We start from the raw sequence: 20088 nt of genomic DNA, 5'->3' as shown, positions 1-20088 counted from the left end.
TCCTTCTTCCCCGCTACTTGCCAGCCGAGCGCGCAGCGATCGATCCCCCCCCCCAACCCCACCGAAGGCCCGCCGGAACCGCAGGCCCAGGAGACCCCCCCCCAACCTCGCCCCATCGCCCAAACTCCGTCTAATTCTAACCATGTCCACTGCGACCTCCTCCAATACCACCGCCACCAACGCCCGCACTCACCACCCCTCCTCGTCCTCCACCACCTCCAACGCCCAGCCCGCCACCCAGGCCTGCGCCGCCTGCAAGTACCAGCGCCGCAAGTGCAACCCCGACTGCACCCTCGCCCCCTACTTCCCCGCCGACCAGCAGCGCCAATTCCTCAACGCCCACCGCCTCTTCGGCGTCAGCAACATCCTCAAGATCATCCGCCATCTGGATCCCGTCCAGCGTGCCGAAGCCATGCGCTCCATCATCTTCCAGTCCAACGCCCGCGCCCATGACCCTGTCGGCGGATGCTACCGCATCATCCTCGAGCTCGAGCGCCAGCTCGAGCGTGACTCCGCCGAGCTCGCCCTCGTCCTCCGCCAGCTCGCCATCTGCCGCGCTCAGGCCCAAGCTGCTCTATCCCCCGGCACAGCCGACCTCGGCATCAATCCCAATCTCATTCTAAGCACCGGCGATGACACCGGCAGTGATGCCATCTACGGTAGCCATCAAAGCGGCCTCGTTCTTCCGATGCAGCAGCAGCAGCAGCAGCCACAGCAGCAGCAGCAGCAGTACTACGATTATTTCTATTATGAAGGTGGTGGTGACAACCCCAACGGCGACCATCATAACAATAACAACCATAGCATTAGCAATAGCAATGGCATTAACGGTAGTTACAATAACGCTGGGGTCGAGATGGAGGTGGCGACTTCGTCGGTGCTGAGCCTGCACCCGCAGCAGTGCAGGGTTGACGAGGAGGCTGTGAAGCCGCTCGTCGACATGTTCGAGGTCAGGCAAGCGTTCCCGATAGGGGATGACGACGAGGAATCCGCCAAGAATTTTGCTGCTACGGTTGCCGAACCATTCCAGTGCAGGTTAGAGTTAGGGTTCTCCCATTTCTGATCATTTTTAAAAATTCTTTGTGTTTCAGATTTGGTTGATTTAGACGGAAGAATAGAAGACTAGCAATGTTTTTTTGAAATTTTGAACTAAGAGGGATGAAGATGGACGAAGGACCTTAATTTGCTAATTGTTTCAAAAAAAAAAGAGCCGTTAAATTTCGAAATCATATATTTTTTTGCTTGATGGTTTCGTCCAGCTACGTCCTTGCTTGCATATTCATGTACTTCCATATCTATTCAGTTTCTGTATTGGATGACGTGGTTTTTGCCCTCCTTTTCCATCAAAAAAAAAAAAAAAATCTATTTAGGATATAGATTTTCTTTAAGATCTTCAATTTCCGCTTTCCAGTTCTTTTCCGTTTCAAAGATCCAACTTCATCATATGGTTCTATCCTGCTGTAACAAGGGGTAGTTTCACTTGTATCCGAACAAGATCTTTCCCATTCGACCGTTATAGAATGATTAAAATTTTTAAAATGATAAGCAGCAGCCATACAAATGTTTAAGTACTGCATTTGGAAAGTAAATGGTGTTCAGGTCTTAGCTTCCTCAGATACAATCGCAAACTCCTTTATTTTTTATTAGGTTTTCAGAAGAGGGGACATCTAAATACAATAAAAGATGAATAGAGCCGTATGTTTCATTATGATAATAATAATCAGTTAAATATATTAAAGGGAAAAAAACCAAGACACGTTGTAATTATTTTTTGTCTAAATAAAAGTAGGACAAATAGATGAAGATCCGTATAAGAATTTATATTTGGGTGCTTAGATCTTCCTTGTAGATAGAAATTTGTTAACTAAGCGATCAGAACCTCTCAATAATCATGTCAAAACAATTTGAGTATTTTATTTTAATTTTTCTTTTGGTTGCCTTGATTCTAAATGTTACATTATTTGGTTTTAACTTGCAGTGGTAAGATAGAGTTGAAAGAAGAATTAAACCCTATTGAGGATGTTCCAGAGCATGATCTGAAAGGCGCCGCCTCCTTATTTACGCTCACAAATTGTACAAGCTCTTCCATATGATTTTTGTTTTTTTTAAGATCCTCTTTTATCTTTTCTTTCCATCACATTTTTTTAGAAAATCTTTTTTCCGAGAAAATTGCATTGCTTAGTTTCTTTTTGATGGAGTATGCATGGAAATTTCCTTATGAGCTATGAAGGAGTTTGGAGATATCAACATTCCTATAGGTGTATTCACAAATATATTTTCAGTTCAACCGATGCTAATTGATAAAAAAGAGAAGGATGTAGATGGGCTGATCCCTAGGACCTCTTTATATATCCTCATCCTATTAAAGCCTTGCCATAAATAAGATTTGTATTAGGCATATGATCAAGATGCTTCTAAGCAACATGGTTATATCAAGCTTTTCATTTCTTTCTTTTCACTTCCTCATAAGCGAGTAATGAATATTCATCCATATTTGCAAAGAGAATGAAATGGTAGAGGAGAGAGAGAGAGAGGAATAGTGACAAATGGTGCTTGGCATAGAACTATTTAAAAAGAAATGGTAGAGGGGGGAGAGAGAGAGAGAGAGAGAGAGAGAGGAATAGTGACAAATGGTGCTTGACATAGAACTATTTAAAAAGAAAGAAGACACCCAAGATATTCATGTCGTGACACAAGAGATCAGGAACGTATCAAAAAATAAATCAACCAACCTACTAGCTGTAGCTACAGGCCCCAGAGTCATTCCTGAAGTAAATGAGATTCACTTTACATTAAGAAAACTTGTCTTTTTTTAAAGAAAAGCTAGGTTTTAGAAATTGTCGCCAGAAAATAGGGCTTCCTCTGTCACACTCTTGAACCTGCACATTTATCTATTACTATCTAAATAATTCTGAAAGTTTGCTGGAACAGAATGGTCAACAAATAATACATATTTTCATTTTGATGGGACAACCACATCTCCCTGATTGCAAATTTGCAAGCAATGGCAACATAGAATTTCTTCCTCATATCATATATATCCATATAGAAGGCTATTTTATATGTCTTGTTCATGCAATATCGACAATGTCCCGAAGCAGTTCATAATAGGGCTGTGGATCAAATCCAATATGTGCTCATTTCTTTCTTCTGCTGCTCATGTTTTTGGTATCAATCAAGTTAGCACGGACCAGATGTAAGGGAGTAATTGTATGCCCTAACTGCCATACATTTGCAAGTTCTTGCAAACCTGCAAAGAGTCCTAGTTTACCAAGTTGGAAAAATATTTTGGTTGTTGCACCAAGTAACTTGGGATTGAATCCTACCACTATTGTAGTCTGAGAGGTCAGGGGATATTTGAGAGATTAAAACTACCATCATTATGTAGTGCATTATCCATGCCCTCTTTTAATCCAAACCCTCTTCCCTGTGCAAAAGAAAATTTAAATGGGATGGACTAGAATATTAATTAATAAAATAATTGGATATTGGACACCAAAAATTAAAAGCTTGGCCGCTCTAAGTTACAATTTCTTTTTTCTAAAATTAACTCCTAAAGAGTCATTGGTAGGAGAGCCTTTTGAGAGGTAGAACTTTTTGAAATAGAGCTTTGACAAAAAAAAATTGTTCCCTATCTGGTAATGGATATAGTTAGGATGGTACTAACTATTTTTTTTTAAAGAGCAAGCGAATTGAATGAATATTTTCTTCATGCTGTCTAATTGAAGAAATATTGCCTCCTAACTTAAATGTTCAGGGTCTTACTCCATTGAATCTATTTGATTGCATTTAAATGTACTGTGGCTTAAGCATTGAGAAAGCAATTTTGAGGATGATTCCCTTGTAATGATAACTAGTGCATCCAAATTTGGCCAAAAAATCAAGGAGGAAATAAACCAACCAACCTTGGAGTAACCATTTAAGAATTGATGAGATTGAACCATCCAGCCATCATCAGCATTTTTCTAAAGGCACGTTCTACCATTAGTTATTATTTGAGTTCTTTAGGCTAAGTTGTAGCATCTAATTATTTTTTAGTGATATAATCACTAAGTACTTATTTTATAGTAATGCACCCCATAACAATTTAATAACATCATTATTATCATATTATAAAAATAATATAATAATTATTGTATTTTCATAGAAAACATAAATTTCTAGGCGTAACAACTACAATTGCATTTGCAATTTTAAACTCAGATAATAAATAAATAATTATTATGGACAACTGTTATAAACATTTTGTCTGAGCTTCTAGATACGGATGTATTTACTCTTAATTGGTTTAATAAATCTGGTTTACCAAAAAAAATACAGATAATTACACAAAAATATTTGTTTATAACCGCAATTCCATTCGTAGTGTATGTTTGAACCGTAGACAAACAAACACACACTTAGCATCAGTTTCAATTGACCACATGATATCCATATTAAACTATGGATTTTCCTTGTAAATGTTCCTTATATCGAGAGACAAGATGTAATAAGCTTTGCTTATATCTTGCTTAAAACAATGCAAGAAGACCTTTGGGAAAAAAAAAGTGACGGACATGAGATCGCTGCTCTTCTATATAGTCGTCCTATAGTAAACTCAAGACATCGATTTGATCCGAGTACGTATTCTTTCAAGAGTCTGCTGAGGTATTTGTCAGGTATCTATGAACCACAATATTCTATATATCTAGAATTACCAAGCATTTGCACATGAATGTAAGAACTCAAGCCTCCAGATAGGATCTAAAGATCATATTACCAGGCTCAGCAATCATGATATCTTCCTTTATTCATCCTCTTCTTGTTTGCTGAGATGCTTGCAATGTTCAACCTCCACTTTCTTCTGCACCCTAGTCTTACAATCATTTAGGATCGCCACAAGAACACTACGGCAGGATATCCAACATATATTTCGAAGTTTTCATTTTGTTTCTAACGTGGAAAGGTGATATAATTCAACAGGGAAAAGAACATTAGGAAAGATGTGCAAATGTATTAAGATGCACAGCAATTGAACTATAAAGCTGTTCCAGTGTCATCATGAATCACACTCCCGTGGAGTGTGATTCATTGCAGAGTGCCCCACTATTCACATGGTGTGCATTGTATGGTGCCTATATTCAATACTCGTGAAGCAACGCTATTTGGCAAAAAATTACACAGCTGAGGTATCGCTGTTAGTGAGGGTGAACAAGGAGGCGGCGCCGTTCGGATCATGTTTGCGTCTCCCTTTGGCTCATTTCGGGGCTGCGATATCAAATACATCGACATGGTGTGAGATAGGGAACAACAATATTCTCTTATAGACATTAAACAAAAAAAAAATTGGTCACTGAGAAGACAACCTAGACGGCTCGGGTATGACCAATGTTAGAAAATTATAGCTTATTGTAACTCGCAAAGAATCTGTAATGGAATTCAGCAACATTAAATAGAGTCGTGCTTATGCTAATTGGCTAATCTGAATAGAGATGTCTTTTCCGCAGACGCTAATAAGCGTCCGTTTTTGCCGATGCTTTTCAATAAATAAAAAAAAGTCCGTTCTTACCGACGCTTTCAAAAAAATAAAAACATCGGTAAAAAGCCACAAAAATTACCAATACATTGATACAAACTCTAAAAGGTCAAAAGCATCAGCGCAAAAATTACCAATAATTATGAACATTGGTACAAACTCTAAAAGGTCAAAAGCATCGGCGCAAAGGCACCAGAAACGCTTTTGATCCCGTCATCACTATCTACCAAACACCTCCTGATGGTCCGGAAAAGAAAGGGAATTGTTTCAAACAAGGATTGGTTGTTTTCAGCCCAGAAATGGAGAAAGATACGTCGTGATCTTTGTTTGGAAAGGGAGCCCAGCAAAGAAAGCCGGCATGATTTCGTGTCTTAATTTTAAAATTTCCCCGTTTGATCTGACATCGTACCAAGCAGGATATGGAATATGAGAATGCGTAACGAATTCTTTTACGTAGGGCAAGTTTTCTAATTAATGAATGATTATTCTTTAATTGGGATACCTAACAAATATGCATGGCGAAATATGAGCATATCGCTATCCATGCAAGGACGTAGTTGGAAGGTATATGGAATCCATGACCCGCTCAAACTTAGGTTTTTCAAATTTGAACCACCTAATAGGAGTCTGCTATGACCGATCCGTTTCGATCTGTAAATTGAAAATTGAAACCCTCCAAACTTACGACTAAGAAAGAGAGGGGAAAAGATAAATAAACAAACAAACAAACAAATAAATAAATAAACCCTAACCCTAAGCCTAGCACATACGTACCTGTGGAAAGAACCGGTGTTGCTCGCAGTGCTACTCTTCGAGCTTTCGTCATCGTCTCCAGTGGCAATATCCGGTCCGATGTCACACATATCTACGAGCGGTATCACTTCCCGCTCATCCACCACGCACTGCGGCTGCTCCTGGTGCTGCATGAGGCTCGGCGGCGGCAGCGGCAGCGGCAGCGGCGGTACCGGCAGCGGCGGCGGCACCGGCAGCTCCAATCCTATAATCCCACTATAACTATAATTTTGATTGTTGTTAGGGTTATTGCTATTGTTAATGATGATATTATCGGCATGGCCAGAATGAACGTGGTCGCCGCCGCCGCCGCCATCGTCCAGTGGGTTAAGAAGAAGATTAGGATCGGCGAGAGCGGCCGTGGCGGGTGATAGAACAGCTTGGGCGTGGTAGATGGCAAGCTGGCGGTGGACGAGGAATAATTCGGCAGAGTCGCGTTGGAGCTGGCGCTCGAGTTCGACGACGATGCGGTGGCAGCCGCCGATGGGGTCGCGGGCGCGGGCATTGGACTGGTAGATGATGGAGCGCATCGCGTCGTAACGCTGATCAGGATCGACATGCCGGATGATCTTAAGCATGTTGGCGACGCCGAAAAGGCGGTGGGCGTTCAAGAACTCGCGCCGCCGGTCGGCGGGGAAGTAGGGGGCGAGGATGCAGTCCGGGTTGCACTTGCGGCGCTGATATTTGCAGGCGGCGCAGGCGTGGGACGACGACGCGGCGGCGGAGGAGGAGGAGGGCAAGGAGGAGGGACAGTGGTGGCTGCTGGTGGCGCTGGTTTTGTAGGAGCAGGAGCCAGCGATCATGATCAGAATAAGGATGGGAATGGAGATTGGGCGACGGAGGGTCGCTCCTGGGCCTGCGCTTCCGGCGGCCATTCGAGAAGGCACGTCGATCGCTTCGCTCGGCTGGTACATGGGGGCGGTCAAAGAAAAGCGGGCCAAGGAATGGGCGAAGGAGAGAACGAGAGGGGACCGGGGTAGGGTGAGGATCGAGGAAATAGATCGCCTCAGAAGATCGTGTCGTTACGGAGGAGAGAGAGAAGGAGAAGGGATTCTTGGACTTTAAGCTTCCGTTTTCGGGATTTGGATGGATGGTGTGATCAAGCGATGGAGATGGAGGAGGTGTGCTGAGTTCCTGAATCAAAGCTTTGTGTCTCCTGCAAGAATCACCAGAAAATTTCTCAATACAACAGGTGGGGATATAAATCTGAGTTCTTGTATGCTTGGCAAAATTAACTCCTAGAATTTCTTCTTCTGCCATTGTAGCGACTTCCAACATCCACGTCTCTTGATTATAACCATCTTTCATCTTAGCGATGTAAGAACAGGCCCCCAAAAGGGCTGAAGCCGGCAGACCCAACCGACTTCAGCCCAGAGCCCAAAAAAAAAGCAAAGAAAGAAAAAAAAGAACAGAGGAGCAGGAGCCAGCGATCATGATCAGAATAAGGATGGGAATGGAGATTGGGCGACGGAGGGTCGCTCCTGGGCCTGCGCTTCCGGCGGCTGTTCGAGAAGGCAAACCGCCGATCCCACACAACCGCCGCGAGCATCGCGGCGGGGAACGAGCCACGGCCATTTTCTCCCTTCCTTTCCCGGAGAGGGCTATAAAAGCCCCCGATGGCTCACCCGTTCCGAGAACCCCCTCCTCCCCGTTTTCTCCTTGCCCTCGGACCGGTTTGTTGCCAGATCTGGGCACTGCGGCGGCCTGATGGTCGCCGCGGTCCTCGCTCATGCTGGGTTCTACCTCCGGTATCCTCCGCCGGCGCCTCTCCTCGCCGGACTTCACCCCCCCCCCCCCCCGGCGCGCGCTCTCATTAGCCATTCCCTCTTTCTTTACTGCCTTTCCTCCTCCCGATCCACTCGGGAGAATAGATCAAATAGAAAAGAGAAAGAAAGAAAGAAAGAAAGAAAGAAGAAGATGGGGGGGGGGGGGGGGGGGGGGGGGGGGAGGACTTACCGGTGGACGATCCCCACCGCCGCCGCCGCGAGCGGCGTGGCCGCGGACGTCGGCTGCACGCGCGACCGCGGAAGCCGCGGGTGTCGGCCTCGGCGACCCGACCCCTCCTGTGCGGGGGATCTCCCCTTTCCTTCCTTCAAGGGAAGAGATAAGAGGGAGGGGGAGGGTTGAGAAGAAGAAGATGAGAAGAAGAAGGGGAGAGCTGAGGGAAGAGAAGGTGAATCGGGAAAGGAATAAGGAGAGAAGAAAAAAGAAAAGAAAAGAAAATAAAAGGAGAAACGAAGAAGCGGGAAAGGGGAGAGGAAAAAGGTTCTGGAAGAGAAGAACCGGGAAGGAGGGAAGAAGGTTCTGGAAAAGGAAAGAATAAAAAAAAAAAAGGAAGGAGAATAAAAGAACAAAAAAATAATAAAAAAATAAAAAAAAATTATAATAAAATAAATAGAAAAATAGTGAATAGTAAATAATTAATTTTAGATAATATTGATAGGTACAGTGGAGTTGTCCAATTGAACCTAGAGTTTTTTTGACGGACAACGGTAAGTAATTCTGCACAAATCTTATTGATTTCTAATCACTATTTAATTACAAGTATAAAATTACGAAATTGTATTTGATACGATGTATTTGCTCAAAATTAAGATCAAGCATATGATTGCATATAATTCATGAATTTGATTAATAGCATTCGTTCGTGAATATATCATTAGGTATGAATTATGATTATGATAGATTGCATGCAAATAAAATTTATGGCATTATCATGAATTTTATAAATTACGATGTCATTTGTCATTTTTCAACCTATTATGAAAGTATGGTTTATGAAAAAGAATAATGAATTATGAATTCTCATATTGCTTACTAGCTTGACGTACGGCCCTCGCCAATGAATTATAATAGCTCGGCATATGGCCCTGCCAAACGAGTAATAGTAGTTGGTAAAGATTATGGCTCTGTCATGGATAATAATAGTGACCATAGTTGTACTACATCTGAGAGTATAAATTTCAAAGTATGGAATAATGGCAATATTTTTATGATGCATATTCATCTTTATGAACTTGTATAATTGGGGATCCATTGCTTTATTAATGGTTTAAATATATGTTATATGAAATGATTACTTTGCTATAGCCACAAATTTCTTAAATTAATGCACTAGCATGTAAAATATTATGCTTGATCCGGTAAAATTGTGCTTGGTTACTTACTGAGCCGCAAGCTTATATCCCTTTTTTTATTTATTTCAGATAAGTAAGGTTGCTAGGAGCGGGAAAGAACAAAAAGGAAACGGGACTTGAAGCATAGATACAAGATTTCATAGATGTAGCCATATTAATAAGTTTGGGTTGCAATCTTGCAAACTCAAATACTTGATTTAGATGCTCTGTACCTGCTTTCTATTGAATTGAAAATGAAATTGATGAAATTTTATCCTGTTACATAAAAAAATTATAGTTATTACGGGCTTCGTGTTATTGTGGGCAACACCCTATAGTAGCACGACCGTGTTACCGCTCGGATCTAGGGCGCAATAAATTATGTCTGGATCCAGGGTGTGACAAGCGACTCCACCAATTCTCTTAAAAATAAACAACTGCTAGCTTTTTTTTCTTTTTGATGAAGAGGGATGCATAGCCACCTGATCTTTATTAGAAGAGAGTTTATGTAAACTAGTTATAAAGAATTTGCAATCAAGAAAAATATAAAAGAGCAATAAAAAACTTCTACAAAAGATAGTAGCCTGTAAGTAGACTTGTTAAACTATTCAATAAGTTGAACAATCTCATAAGTGATTTGAAGCATTCTGTATCTTCAATGTGCAATTATATAAGCCCTGTATCCCAATGTGAGACGGCTTTTTCTAAAAAGATAGATCGACGTCTCTCAATGTGCGGCGCCAATGTTGCAAGGTTATTCTAAAATTTGAGATAAGAATCAAGCAGTTTCTCTGGACACAGATGCTTCCAGAAGAAAGAGGTGAATAAGATTTTCTGTAAAATACAATGGTTAGAACTTAATTTCTTTCAAATAAACAATTGCTATCAGAAACCATAATATGACATTTCATCAGGGAAGGAAACAAAAATTCATGCTGATCTGTAGTATTTTGTATCATCACCTCAAAGTACATGATGAGCTCACCATCTGAACTCTTTTCCCATATCTGCAGTTTTCGAGGAAGCAGGAAGGAGAAGACGATAACGAGTTACGAGTAATACTCACTCAGGATAAGAGATCTCGGACCAGATTTGCTGTCCCATTTCCGTAGAGTGCTTGCCTCCACCTCCAACCTTGCCACTTGACGGACCTTATCCTCAATGGGAGGCGATCGTTTATCTATTACTGATCATAGAACCTAATTAGCTGGCTTGGATGGAAGCACTCATAATTATTGGGGTTACAGGAACGATCGATGGAGCAATAGTATAATGAGTACTGTGTTGAATGTATATGTTAGTTATCTACTCCTAAATACAATTTCTACGCAAACTGAAAAGTTTATATATATTATTATAAACGGCTAGTTTCCAATCAGGCATATGTTTATTTTAACAATATGAATGCCTTTCGATGTGGGAAAAAAATATTCTGAAAAATATTTTCTACCTATCTGGTGAGATAGTCATCATGTTTATTTATAGTTGAGAATGTACAAAAGATTACAACTAGGATGATACAGAAATAGAAAAAAACAATAAATGGATTTCTAAGATCAATTCTAAATTTATGCTATCCGAAATTCAAAATATCAATTCTAAATTTGTGTTGACTTTTTGTTTGAATTTCCAACAATATGTTCCTTTTGGTTCACTCTTCATCTCCTATTCATGGATTGCGCCCCAGTATTCATGCATGATGGTTCTTCATGACTCCATGAGCTAACTTCACCAAAATTTCCATGGCATGGCAGTATGATTGCAACCAGAACATTAATTCATCTCTGTGGGCTTGAGGTTTTCACAATATCAAGACCCACTGCTTTTGCGACATAGGCGTTAACTTCTGTCCTGTTCCTTTTCCCTACATCCTTCATCATTTCAAGATACCAGTCCTCAAGATTTAACTCTCTCCACCACCATCTTTGGAGCTTGTTTGGGGTCCTCTCCTGTTCACATTTCCATTTCGCATAGTCTTTTTTGCATAGTCAGTGTCATCTCACACGTTCAAATAGGTTGTTGTGATTTGATTTTCTTTAATTTTACATTCATAATATGGGAGGAATTTAAAGTATTGTTGAGGTGTCCCCGCTTTGAATTCCTCTGGAAGTTGTCTCATCTTTCACTATATAAACACATCCAAAGCACGTAGTTTTTGGAATTCCGAAAGATCAAAGCACGTATCTACGAACACAATTAGAGAAAGTCTCGACTTCATTTAACTCCTACAATAATAGTTGAAAAAAAAAGTATGGCGCAAAAAAAAAAAAATATTGTGAGCTGTCCTGTTCAAGTTTCTTTCTTCTTTTCTCTTCAAGTTTGTTCGATCTTTGCCGACCAAGTCATGTAAGTACTCATCTAATCCTTTTCTCCAAAACATCAGGGTCGATCATTGGAAGCCTTGTTCATCTTCTTTGGAAGTTGAGCATTTTTATTGAGAACCCAAATAGGAAGGCAAATAGCACAGGGAATGCGACGACAACCGCTGCAACCACTCCCAAGAAGTCGTGTCTGAACCCAAAGTAACTCCTGACGAAATCAGCCACGGCCACGCCGGTGTCAAGCTTATTCTGTACATCTCCAAACTGGGAAGCAACCAAGCCGTACAGGGTCCATGAAACAGGGCAAATCCAATAATACCATCTCCACCAAACAGGAATTCTCTGTAAAATGAAGCAGCAAATTTAGTGGATATACTTCTATAAAAGACCAAGAAACAATCGAGTTCTTGGAATAGGAACTTACAGGTCGTGGAATGATAAATCCAGAGAAAAGATTCCATATCAAATAGAAGGCAGAGGAAACTATTGCAGCAATGTTGTGGTTGGGGGTCAGGCCTACTGCCATCATTCCATAGAATGTGAAGTACAGCAATGTGAAGTACATGAAGAACATGTACCAGAAGAATTTAGCTGCCGTCCATTCAAACCCAATCATTGCATACACTAGTACACCATAAATCAACGACTGGATCAAGATGTATGGAATTTCGATCGCAACCTGCAATTCAGAAATGCATGGTGGTTAGTGTAGTTGTGACTCAAACCTCAAGGTTCAGCTAAGTTCAAGATTCTGCTGAGCTGAACTTCAACTGAAGATAAACTGACTTCCTGATTTCAGTGAATTCAGTTCTTCACTGTTAGTTAGTTAATGATTTGGTTATTCAATTAGTGTATCATTATATATATGTAACTCATATCATGTAATCAGAATCACTTAATTTAATAGAAAAGAAGACAGGAAGTTCTTAATTCAAAGAGAAGGTTTTTTACTTCATGAAAAGGAGGAGGATGGGTAAGGTAGGGTGATGTAAAAGTAAGCACCTGTCCAAATGCATATGGCAAGGCTGAATACATTCCAGCTGCTCTTTCTCTATAAAATACGGTTCGTTCGATAGCTACAACTGGTTGAACAGATGAAGCATTCTGTACCCCAATGAAGAGAACGGCAGCATACATGGAACCCATTGCATTAAACAAATCCTGCTGCTTATCCCTGCAATATAAAATAGTATAGGCACACTGAGATCATTCTGGATCGAAAATAGAGTTAAAAAGCTTCGGGGAAGTGAAGTCGAGATCTACCTTTTAGTGCCGAGGTCCCAGAAAATAGTCCCAAACAACAAGGCTATGATTGTTGTGAAGAAGAACCTCACTGCAGTGTATGGAGGATTCCTCCAGTATGATAAGTTCTGTTTCCAAAGGTTAGCCATACATTGTGTGAAGAAGGATTGCGGGTACTGAGTTGGGAAGTGTAGATCGCTTGAACCAGGAGGTGGTGTACTTAATTCTTTTATCAAATTCTTGTTCCTCCTGAAAATATGGAAGATTGCAGATACAAGTAGAGACATGCTAGCTATATCGACTACGAAAGAAGATGAAGTAAAAGTTACTCACTGATAGAGTTCAGATGTTTTGTATACTTCGCTGAAATTAACCCCTAGTATCCGTTCTTGGGCCAATGTCGTCACTTCCAGCATCCATGTCGCAGGATTATAACCATCTTTTATCTTGCTGACACCTTCAATTCCCTTGATAAAATAAACCAAAGGATGTAGTTGGTTGTTCTGTTCAGCTGAATCTAGTAAGGAAGTAAACCTTTTTCTTGTGTCTCACCTCAAAATAATTAATAAGATGGCAAGAATGGCGCCCCAGTGGACCAATATATATCTCTTCTCCTCCTCGCTTCATCAGGAAGAGCTGCAATCAAATATAAATTAAATATATTAAAGTTGCGCCTCATTGAACTTCAGTTTATAAGTACAAATAAGCCAATTAATCCTGTCATTCCCTTACCTCATCAAAAGCTTCAAATATGTCGATGCTAGGCTGGTGAATGGTGCACACAACCGTCCTCCCAGTGTCCACGGTGCTCCTTACGGTCCTCATGACGATTGCTGCAGCCCGTGCATCGAGTCCGGAGGTTGGCTCATCCATGAATATTATAGAAGGGTTAGCAACAAGCTCCACAGCAATCGTCAGCCTCTTTCGTTGCTCGGTCGACAGTCCATTCACTCCAGGTAATCCAACCAGTGCACCCCTCAATGATGTCAACTCTACAAGCTCCATGACCTCTTCAATGAACATCTGCGATCCATAGTTTCAGTAGTCATTCTATGCATCAATGGACTGAAAAGGAATGCAAGGATCAGGCTGTTGTTTATTTAACCAACCTTTCTTGTTGCAGAATTAACCTCAGAGGACAATCGAAGCCATGCAGAGTATACAAGAGACTCGTAGACGGTCACATGTGGAGAGTGGATATCATTTTGTTCACAATACCCTGATACTCGAGCAAAAGTTTCTTGCTTCTTTGGATAGCCGGATATGGTGATGTTTCCCTCTATGTATCCCCCTGTTTTTCTTCCAGCCAATACATCCATCAATGTTGTCTTACCGGCTCCACTAACACCCATCAGAGCCGTTAGAACTCCCGGCCTGAAAGACCCACTCACTCCCTTAAGGAGTTCCAATCGATCTTCTATTACACCTTGTGCTTTCATTTCCTACAAGTTTACCAAAGATTTTCAATCCACAACAAATTCCACTAAGCTAATGAAAATAAGAAATGCTAGTAGGTGAGAGAGACTCGCCCAGAAAGGGGAGGGGAAAGAAAGAAGAGAATGAAAGGAAAAGGAGGATACATTGCTTGTCATATTACCTGTGGCATGTCCACGGAGTATCTTATATTGTCAAAGGTCATGGAAAGTGGTACAAATGGAAGGACCATTCCCTTTTTGTTCTGATTCGGATGAACCACTTCATTTGTGGACTTTGATGAGGAATTGCTCCTCCTTATCTCATCAGCACTATCTGCATACATGAAAATGACAATGAGATGAAATCGGTCAAGAGGAATTTAGCTTATGTTGAACATACTGACTATACTTACTTCCAGATGTGAAATCATTTACAGAGTTCCTCCCTCTTGATGATGATGATCCTAATACTTCCCCAGTTAAATTTGCATGTTTTTCCTTTAACGTCTCTTCAGAAATAGCCGGGCGAGCTTTCCCAAATGCTGCAAACATTAGGCAATGCTCAGAGTAGAGTTCTCAATCTTAGAACTTTAACCCATAATTTGTAAGATTTTGCATTTTTTTTTCCACGAAGATGTTATCGTAGGATTTATACTCACGATTGAGATAGGCGAGAGCCACGGTGAAAAGAGCATTGAATAGCAACATGTATCCAATCAAGGCACCAAAACCAATCCAGTACCATTTTGCCTCTGGAAAGACACCACGAGACTTCAAGACAAGCACTCCTAGTGGCTCTGTTGATCCAGGAAGACTCTGCAACACAATAATATTGAGCATGGATATCAGCTATTCTTTCCTTGGAATTAAAATGCATTTTCTTGTCATATGAAGGAGATTCCCTTACATGGCTCCAACTTCTTCCCAGAAATTCATTTGTTGAAATTGCATTCTGTGAGTACATAAGGGGCGAGATCCAGTAACCCCATATCCACCATTTCTTCACATCCTCTGTCACAAGCATAGAGATACATATAGTTAACAAACTATTATAGCAGGTAGCTGAGACAGGAATGATATCTCTAAAAGCTTGTAATAAGGCATCTAATATAAAGAACAAAGCAAGTGATAGAAGCATACCTCTCGACAGGATGAACCCACCAAGAACCAAAAGAATGAGAAGTGCAAAGGATCCAAAGGTATTCGCGACGATCATGTTCCTACCCAGTGCAGCAATGAACCGGAAGAGCGCCGTTGCCATCTGATTGATCGCTAAGAGGAGCAGATACTGCTTAAATAGCCTGCCAAGGAGAAAAAGTACCCAAATATTTTGAAGATCCTGGAATGGAAGGATTCAACCATAATGACCAGAATCAAAGTCAACCATCTTACCTTCCTACATTTGGATCAAATCCAATAACATAGTATGTTGTGAACACCCAAACTCCAACTTCTACAAATGAAACTGGAATCTTTAAAATCCACTTCGGAAGTGCATATGACCATGCGGGATAAAAGAGCAAATCTCTTTGTTTGAAGAAGACAGGAAGCTTCAGAACGGTCATTGCAAGCTCCGAGAATCCATTGAACATGACTGAGATTATTCCGAAGAAAAGTGCGCCCATATAGATTCCCCCATCAGTTACGGAGTCACGGTGCATCTCCGTGCGTAGGAAGATTGTCATTGCGATGAAAGCAACGATTGTGAGCTGAAATTCAAAAAATTACACTTCTAATATGAATACATCAAAAAAAAAGGTTAGAAAAACAACACATCGCGGAGTGCTTTAGGCAGCTCTTTTTTACTTCATTAGTTGTGGATATGACTCACCTGAGTTGCCCTGAAGATATATACAAACGAATGTCGCTTCATCAGTAATAGTTCTCTTGCAAGGTTAGCTCTAAAAAGCTCCTTTTTGCTGACACCATATTTTGAGGTTGTCAGGGCAGCAGGGTGGCTCTTGCTCTTGTCATAGGGGATGGAAAGTTCATTCCCTATATCCTGCCCAACATGGAAAGACTGAAAAGCCTCTGCAAATTCCTTGACAGGCACATACCGATAAGTTTCATCGTGCCGCATCCAATACTGCTGTTGATCTTTCCTTGAGGTCACCTTCGAATTTTCAAAGAAGAGATCGGTATACTATCTTTGTGATGGTGAATTATAAGAGCAACATTTTTGTAGTTAACCTACCTCTTGTAAGAAGTCTGCAACACCCTTCCTCTCCGGGCATTTGAAGCCCATCGACTCGAAGAACTCGAGCACATGTCCACGAGGACCTTGATACACAACTTGCCCGTCGGAAAGAAGAATGATGTCGTCAAAGAGGTCATATGTCTCAGGAGCAGGTTGGAGCAGGGAAATCACTGCTGTCCCCCCAAGAATATGAATGGACTGCCTGAGTGAATTAACTATCTGGAATGTTGTGGAGCTGTCAAGACCAGTTGATATCTCATCCATGAACAGAGCTCTTGCAGGTCCGACGAGCATCTCACCTACAGCATGCAAATATATGTGGATACAAGATAGGAACAAATATAAAGCATCACTCAGAAGAATTTTAATCTTAGGAGTTCATCTTATCAGTTGCTCTACCTGTCGTGACACGCTTCCTTTGGCCACCGGAGATACCTCTCAGCATTTCATCTCCTACCATGGTGTCCGCACAGATTTCCAATCCTAAGACCTGCCATAATTTAAAGAAGCGAATGAAGATTAAATAACGAGTCTTGCGCCTCTAAAAGATTCATTTCATTCTACAATGCAATTTACAGCAGGTACGTTACCTTTAATATATAGTCTGTGATTACACTGGTTTCCTGTCCATCCATTGCAACTGCCTGCATGAGTGAAAATCAAGGAGATTTCGTTCCATTTATTTCAAATTCAGGTAGAAAGATTATATTGGAGCTCGCTGCAGTGGATGTTTTAAAATAGGATTCTAATTCAAAGTTTGAATCTCACCTTCATGAAGACATCGATATCAGGATCGGGCTTGATATTAGCTGCCTTCTCCCTTCTCGATAACTCGGTCAACATTTCTGTGTAGTTTCGATGTAGATGATTCATTAGCATTCACTGAAAACTAGCAAAGATCTACCAACTCATACTGTACTTTAGTTTTGATCTCTCCGATGCGAACTCACCGTAACGAGATCCTACTCCTTGACACCTTGCAGAGAAAGCTAATGTTTCACGAACTGTCATCTCCCCTATGTGAAGATCATGTTGACTGATGTAGGCAGCTGTTCTTTGAGGAACGAACTCATCCATTCCATGACCGTTGTAAGTCACTCTCCCTGAGACCTGTTTATTTTTATATATGTAAAAGCAAAATTACTCTTTTAGGTTAGTTTTGACTTACTAGAGAGGAGGACGAAGGTTTTATTTGTTTTCAAACTAAGATGGATACAAAATGGATAATCTTGACCTTCAGGTCCGAGTCAAGCTTTCCAGCCAAGGCCAACAACAATGTGGTCTTTCCTGAGCCCGGGGGACCTAATAGCAAAGTCATCCTGAAATTAAGAAGAATAGGAATGACATGCATCAGATAGAGTTGCAGTAATTGATCATTAAGAGAAGAAGAAGTAGAAGAAACAAAAAAACTCGAGAGCGATTCATCTCAACTTTATTTTTTTTAGAGGGGTAATGGAGGAAGTGAGATGCTTCCCGACACTTTATTATTGAAAGGAAATTATTTATGGGTTACTAATTACATAAGAAAAAGAAAGGAGGGATACCGAAGGTTTGAGTGCAACCTTTGGCTATCAAAAGATTTTTCCTGTGTTAGCAAAAAAAAAACGAATTTTCCCATTCATAAGTTGTCTCAAAGACCGAAAGGTATTAGTAGATGGTCCCGGCCACCTCTCATCACCAATTGAAATCTTCATTCATCTCACCTTCATATAATTTTCTTTTCCATGAATATCCTCTTAAATATTAAATTTTGCATTAATGCCCTTTCAAAATTGATATTTATATGTATACCCCACAAAACATTTATTTTGCTATTCTACCTTTTTTTTCTCTTTATTTTTACATATATACCAACATCCTCTAATGCCATTAAAAAATTAACAATTTTAAATTAAAATAATTAAAATATTCTTGATGGGTAGATGTGCAAAAAAGAAACATTTATAAGACGATCGTGATAAAGGACTAAAAAAGTAATTTTAATTTTTTTTTATTTTTAAATTAAAATAAATATGGTTTTTATTAACCGTGTTAGAAGAACGGCTATATTAGAAGTATTTGTGCAAAAATAGTATTTTATAAAGGTGCAGAAATGAATATAAATTTTAAGAAAAAATTTATATAATTTTGTATATTTAGAAAAGTATTCATGCAAAAAAAAAAATCTAAAAAAAAACACCTCTTACCTCTGAGGCTTGATGACTCCACTTACATCATGAAGGATTGACAATGATCTCTTCCTACTTGGTAATATATGGAAGTAATTGGCAAGTGACTGGTTCAGAGGATACGAAAATCAGAAGGATGTTATGAGCATGGAGGCATTAGTTGACACACAGAACTGCTCTTTTGAGAGGATATTTAAAATTTGTGAAGTACCTCGAGTACATTAATGGTGGAATTCAGGATAGTCGGCAGTCCTCTGTTTCCCACATAAGTTTCCGCGTGGATGTTGAGATGCTCATAACGCACTTCAATCGTAGGGAGATCTATTCCAACTCTGGAAACCGAAAAGCCGAAAACAGTATTAGAAACCTCTTGTCAGCTTACAGCTGATGCGAAACAAGAAGGCGAACAGATTCTCACCGATCGATGCGATCCCTGAGCTTCAACAAGAACCTTTCATTGTCCTCTTCTGCAACTCTAACCAGTCTGTCGAGCAATGCCTTCCTCTCTCGCAACCCGAGGCTCTGGATGTCGACTTCTATACGCTCTCCCTCAGCTAGAGTCAATATACCCTTCCTCACTCGATCATAGGTCGGCAATTTCTCGAGAGCAGCCCACTTCAGAGCCTCCTCATCATCTTCATCCCACGAAGACCGCGAAAAGATCTCATCTCCACGCCTCCAAACCGAACTGCTCCGCCGCATGCTCCCGACTCCATATACATCACCAACCTCCATCGAAAAATTAACCAGCACTCGCTGATTCCTTCCAGCAGCCAGAAGAAAAGCAAAACCAAGGGACTGCGATGGCTTCCTTCTGCTTTTCTTTTAAGCCAGCAATCCTCGAAACCTCGAAGGGAAGCGATGACCTACAGGGATCATGAGGGCCAGTACGGACCTAAAGAAAGAACAAAAGATGCGAGGTTTTAAGTGGACGAGAGGGGGGAATGGTTTATATAGCTTAAAACAAGCACCAAATAATAATACAAAATAAGAAGGAACGGAGAAATTAGAGGCTAAGTCCGCGTGCTCGAATACCGTAAAGGATGCCGTATCTGCTGACGTAAGTATCTCCATCATGTCTCTATTTTTTTTTCTACAAAAGAGGGTTACAGCTCTAACATGAAGATATTAAAATAATAATAATAATAAAATATAATAAGCTATGGAGCGTTTTAGACAATTTTCTCACATCAATCAAAAAAAATTCTGAAATAATTAGCCGCAAAAGAAGTCACTCAATTCGCAAATCCGCAGCTTTGTTGGTCTTCTTATAAACGTGTTTGGCCTAAAAGGCAATATCTCCGCCTCATATGTCCTGGAGC

General features: G+C 40.8%; 3 protein-coding genes across 4 annotated transcripts; 1 reads left to right on the top strand and 2 right to left on the bottom strand.

Moving 5' to 3' along the window:
- Positions 1 to 128: 128 nt before the first annotated feature.
- Positions 129 to 2112, top strand: LOC103699560 (LOB domain-containing protein 11-like). The gene is made up of 2 exons (XM_008781581.3): positions 129 to 1035; positions 1979 to 2112. Exons 1-2 carry the CDS (start codon positions 143 to 145, stop codon positions 2091 to 2093), a joined length of 1008 nt encoding a protein of 335 aa, XP_008779803.3. The 5' UTR covers positions 129 to 142; the 3' UTR covers positions 2094 to 2112.
- Positions 2113 to 4168: 2056 nt separating this feature from the next.
- Positions 4169 to 8479, bottom strand: LOC103711228 (LOB domain-containing protein 27-like). Of its 2 annotated transcripts, XM_026806284.2 has the most exons (3): positions 8264 to 8479; positions 6290 to 7463; positions 4169 to 5247 (listed from the first exon to the last, which is right to left on the bottom strand). In XM_026806284.2, the coding sequence occupies exons 2-3, from the start codon at positions 7219 to 7221 to the stop codon at positions 5214 to 5216; spliced, it is 966 nt and encodes a 321-aa protein (XP_026662085.2). In that variant the 5' UTR covers positions 7222 to 7463; positions 8264 to 8479; the 3' UTR covers positions 4169 to 5213. The 2 variants fall into 2 exon arrangements, with proteins under 2 accessions (XP_026662085.2, XP_008795517.2); XM_008797295.4 differs by lacking the exon at positions 8264 to 8479 and having other exon boundaries at positions 6290 to 8088.
- Positions 8480 to 10393: 1914 nt separating this feature from the next.
- On the bottom strand, positions 10394 to 19697 carry LOC103711178 (ABC transporter G family member 36-like). The gene is made up of 24 exons (XM_008797228.3): positions 19185 to 19697; positions 18978 to 19098; positions 18785 to 18873; positions 17833 to 17917; positions 17549 to 17708; positions 17367 to 17443; positions 17189 to 17242; positions 16998 to 17088; positions 16596 to 16897; positions 16233 to 16514; positions 15794 to 16110; positions 15542 to 15702; positions 15309 to 15412; positions 15061 to 15217; positions 14815 to 14943; positions 14584 to 14735; positions 14096 to 14428; positions 13719 to 14009; positions 13539 to 13622; positions 13320 to 13453; positions 13008 to 13235; positions 12747 to 12918; positions 12169 to 12423; positions 10394 to 12086 (listed from the first exon to the last, which is right to left on the bottom strand). The coding sequence occupies exons 1-24, from the start codon at positions 19499 to 19501 to the stop codon at positions 11829 to 11831; spliced, it is 4353 nt and encodes a 1450-aa protein (XP_008795450.2). The 5' UTR covers positions 19502 to 19697; the 3' UTR covers positions 10394 to 11828.
- Between the last annotated feature and the right edge of the window lie 391 nt (positions 19698 to 20088).

This window comes from Phoenix dactylifera, unplaced genomic scaffold (assembly GCF_009389715.1).
Source record: "Phoenix dactylifera cultivar Barhee BC4 unplaced genomic scaffold, palm_55x_up_171113_PBpolish2nd_filt_p 001531F, whole genome shotgun sequence".
Classification (NCBI taxonomy): domain Eukaryota; kingdom Viridiplantae; phylum Streptophyta; class Magnoliopsida; order Arecales; family Arecaceae; genus Phoenix; species Phoenix dactylifera.
This window is presented reverse-complemented; position numbering and strand designations above follow the sequence as displayed.